The sequence below is a fragment of the Leptonychotes weddellii genome, unplaced genomic scaffold (assembly GCF_054177405.1).
Source record: "Leptonychotes weddellii isolate Sample4059 unplaced genomic scaffold, ASM5417740v2 HiC_scaffold_14144, whole genome shotgun sequence".
NCBI classification, from domain to species: Eukaryota; Metazoa; Chordata; class Mammalia; order Carnivora; family Phocidae; genus Leptonychotes; species Leptonychotes weddellii.
In genome coordinates this window covers 1192-5312 of record NW_027721838.1, presented here as the reverse complement: position 1 = coordinate 5312, position 4121 = coordinate 1192, and the positions used below count along the sequence as shown (strand labels likewise).

At 55.4% G+C, this 4121-nt stretch overlaps 1 protein-coding gene across 1 annotated transcript; it reads right to left on the bottom strand.

The window, feature by feature from the left end:
• Nucleotides 1–1627: 1627 nt before the first annotated feature.
• Nucleotides 1628–2590, bottom strand: LOC102738924 (immunoglobulin iota chain-like). Its single transcript, XM_081809827.1, has 2 exons — nucleotides 2290–2590; nucleotides 1628–2205 (listed from the first exon to the last, which is right to left on the bottom strand). The coding sequence occupies exons 1-2, from the start codon at nucleotides 2333–2335 to the stop codon at nucleotides 1799–1801; spliced, it is 453 nt and encodes a 150-aa protein (XP_081665953.1). The 5' UTR covers nucleotides 2336–2590; the 3' UTR covers nucleotides 1628–1798.
• Between the last annotated feature and the right edge of the window lie 1531 nt (nucleotides 2591–4121).

Sequence of the window (4121 nt, the reverse complement as noted above, 5' to 3'; positions counted from 1 at the left end):
GAGGGGGGAGGGTCAGAGGGAGAAGCAGACTCCCTGCCGAGCAGGGAGCCCGATGCGGGACTCGATCCTGGGACTCCAGGATCATGACCTGAGCCGAAGGCAGTCGCTTAACCAACTGAGCCACCCAGGCGCCCTAGATGTGGTTTGCATAGGTGACTTCGAAGGTGGGAGACAATCAAAGGTTAGGGAGGGGGGATGCAGGCAAGGCTGAATCTGGGAGTAATGAGGAGGCGGAACGGAGGGCACAGGCTGCAGCAGTGGGGACAGGCAGGAAGCCAGATAACGGTCAAGGTGAGAAATGACTCAGGCTAAAGGGAAGGACTTGACAAAGAGGCAGTCCAGGCCTGGTGACTGATGAGAAAATAATATAATAATAAGAACGCAGTGCATTTGAGGAAGTAGAAGCTCAGAGGGCACTTAGAACAAGGCACGAGCTGAGACCATTGTTTTACACCCGTGAAAGGTCCAGTACTGACATGCGCCCACCTCTCTGGAGGACCCCTTGGGAAATGGATGTTCTCAGCCAAGTTTGGGATCACAGGACAGATAACCTGCCTGGCACCTCTCTGAGTATGCGGCATGTCCCCCCTAGGTTCTTATGTCCGGGGGGTCCCTTTCTGCAGGGCACGTCCTGACCCACCACCTAGGGGCTCAGGGTGCTGCACAATGGGTCAGGGCTGCAGACACCCACTGTTTCCTCTTCACCCAAGAAGCCCGTTAGCAAGGCTACGCCCCCCTGCCTCCAGGTTTTTCCATGGGTCTAGAGGTTTCCATGGAGTTATCAGGCAGGAGGAATCAAGGTTGACCTTGATCGCCCCACCAGGCGCGGCTTGATTGAAACCCAGTGGCAGGGGGGTTCCTTGGAGCAGGGGTCAGCAAGCTGTGTGCATATCTGGTGCAGCCCTATGTTTCTGTAATAAAGTTAAATAGGAACACAGCCATGCCTACCCGTTTACGTACTGTCTGTGACCGCTGTCACGTTGTTTTAAGGACAGAATTGAGCAGTTGGGACAAAGATCACATGGCTCAAAAAGCCCAAATTATTTACTATATGGCCCTTTATAGAACATATTTACCAGCTCCTGCCACTCTCTTGCCCAGAAGAATCCATGCATTTCTTTCACCTGCATCAATGGTGTTTAATCGAGGTAATTTTGCCACCTTGGGGACGTTTGGCAATGTCTGGAGACATTTTTGGTTGTCATAATTAGGGGCAGGAAGGAGCAGGCATCCGTTAGGTTAGAGGCCAGGAATGCTGCTCAACAGGACAGCCTCACCACACAGAACCGTGTTCAAATGTCAGTAGAACCGAGGTGGAGTACCTGCTCTCCGCCTATCACTCGGCACCTACTGTCCCCCCCCAGAGGCTGGTTTACCCTGTAACTCCTGCACAATACAGCCTCCTGTCCTCAACAGGAGTGTCCCCCGGGTGCAGCCCCTGACCCCGTAGGACCTCCCAGAGCAGGGGCTTGGGGCCAAGCAGACTGTGAGCAGCCAGTCTCCTGGGCCCTTTACCCTATGTCGGTTCTTGGGTGCGGCCCACTCCTCCTGACCTTTCACAGAACATCTGGGGCCTCCCCAGTACAATTCAGCACACCAGGCGCCCCAAACTCAGCAAAGCAAATGCCCAGGACACAAGCAACTTTAATCCCCCAATCCGGCCTTCGGGGGGGTCTAAGCAAGACTGCCAGACAAGAAAAGCTGAGCCAGGACTCTTCTCCTCAGCCCTGTGAAGCTCATGGCCCAGGCCCTCCTTGCCCACATCCACCTCTCCCTGAGGATGCATGCTTGTCTTTCTTTAGTTCATGGTAAGTGTGTCCTGAGGTGCCTGCGACCCTGGAACAGCAGGCTCCTTTTCTTCCCTCCTTTTCTCCCTCACCTTCTCCATGCCCTGGGCTCCCACAGCACAGTAATACGTAGCCTCATCCTCAGGCTGCAGCTCAGCGATGCTCAAATACCCCGTGTTCTTGGCCACATCTTTGGATCCGGAGAAGCGAGGTGGGATCTTGAAGCCCTGGTTGTTGTCCGAGCGGGAGAAATATCTTAGCACGAATCTGGGAGGGTGGCCGGGCCTCTGCTGGTACCAGTAGATGTTATAAATGCTGACATCATGGTCTCTGCTCAAGGTGCAAGGCAGGTGGATTGTGGTTCCGAGGGACGAGGACATGGACGGTGGCTGGTTCAGCACTGGCTGAGAGCCACAGCCTGGGGACACAGAAGCACATGGGTATTTGGAGCAGAGGAGGGCAGGGGATGGGCCGGGGGTGGTGAGCTCTGGGGTGTTCTCACCTATGCAGTGGACGAGGAGTGCGAGCAGGACAGGAGTCCAGGACATGGTGTAGACGTGCTGGGCTCTGTCTCCCTTGTGCTGTCACGGCCCCTGGGCCCTCTCAGGGCTGGGCCAGCACCCTCCTGTGCCCTCCCAGGGGTGGAGCCATTGCATGCCTGCTTCCTGGCCCCCACCATCCCGAACTTTCTAGAGTTTGCGCGTCGGTTGGGGAACGGTCCCATGGCTGCCTTTGTGGCTCTTGCCTCGGCCCCATGGAAGCGTTCGCGGAGGAAGCACCTGCTGGAAACTCACGGGCCAGTGCCCAGGAGGCCAGCCTGCAAGGTTGGGTCCCTGAGGTAGGGTAACCTCAACGTCCTCCTGAGGGAGCTGAACCCCACAGTAATATGGTTCTTGTCCAAATTTACATGCCTGGTGAACCAGTAGAGAGAACACAACCTCAGGGTGCTGAAAACACCTGCTTTGTGCAGCAGAAAATGCTGGGGCCCTGGGGTGAGTGGGATACTCTGTCCCCTTCCACGCTCCTGCCGCTCCCTCCCTCCAAACCCAGCCCCCTTTCCTCCTAGAATGAAGTAGCCGTGACTCACAGCTTCCGAGAAAGAAGCACCAGGAGGGACTTTGGGCGGGGGGGCAGGTGCGGCCCAGGGCAGGTGGTGGCAGACGTAGCTCCCCCATCGGGTCCTGCAGGGGCCTGGCCCCAGCTTCCTGACCACTCTCCTCTTCACAAGAGTCTGCCCAGGGAGCGGGTACGGCAGTGTCCCCCTGGTCCTCGGCCCATTCCTTGGCCAGTCCCTGCACCTGCACAGGTTCTGTGTGTCCCATCCCTGCCCCACCTGCGTTTGACCCCATCACCAAGCACGTCCGGGAGGCCTGAGGCCTACTCTCTGCTCCGTGCTGCTCACAAAGCCCTGCAGGTTGTGCGGCTGGAGGCTGTCAGGATGCTCAGATGAAGACTAATGTCCTTACGTTAATCAGGGTTCTCCAGAGAAACAGAACCAATAGGATATATATATATATATATATACACACACACATATATATATGAAAAGATTTATTATGAGAAATTGCCTCACTCAAGTATGGAGACTGAGAAGCCCCACGATCTGCCAGACGTCTGCAAGATCGTGCACCCAGCCATCCACAACCTGCCATCTTGCAGACCCGGGAAAGACAGTGGTGTAACTCAGTCTGAGTCCAAAGGCCTGAGAACCAGGGGAGTCGGTGGTGTGAAGCCCGGTCCAAGGGCAGGAGAAGACCAATGTCCCAGCTCAGCGGGCAGACAGGAAGCAGAAAAGGACCAATTCCGCCTTCCTCCCCCTTTCTGTTCTATTCAGGCCCTCGACGGACTGGAAGATGCCCACCCACATCAGGGACGGCCTCCCGCTTTACTGAGTACACTGGTTCAAATCCTGATCTCACTCAGAGACACCTTCACAGACACACCTAGAAATAACGTTGAGTCTGGGCATCCTTTGACGAGTCCAACTGATACATGAGATCAACCATCACACTTCATCATCCCTTCTCTCCTCATCTCATTCTAGAACTTTCTCACACAGCCATAGAGAGAAGCCCAGGAAGTGAAGTGGGTCCTCAGCTCTTAGGAGGCTCTTTTTTTTTTTTTAAGATTTATTTATTTGAGAGAGAGAGTGCACAAGCAGGGGACAGAGGGTGAGGGAGAAGCAGACTCCCCACTGAGCAGGGAGCCCGACGTGGGATCATGACCTGAGCCCAAGGCAGACGCTTAACCGACTGAGCCACCCAGGTGCCCTCTCAGGCGGCTCTAAGGCAAGGTCTCTCTTCTGGTGGAGGTAAAATAAAGAAAAGAAAAAAA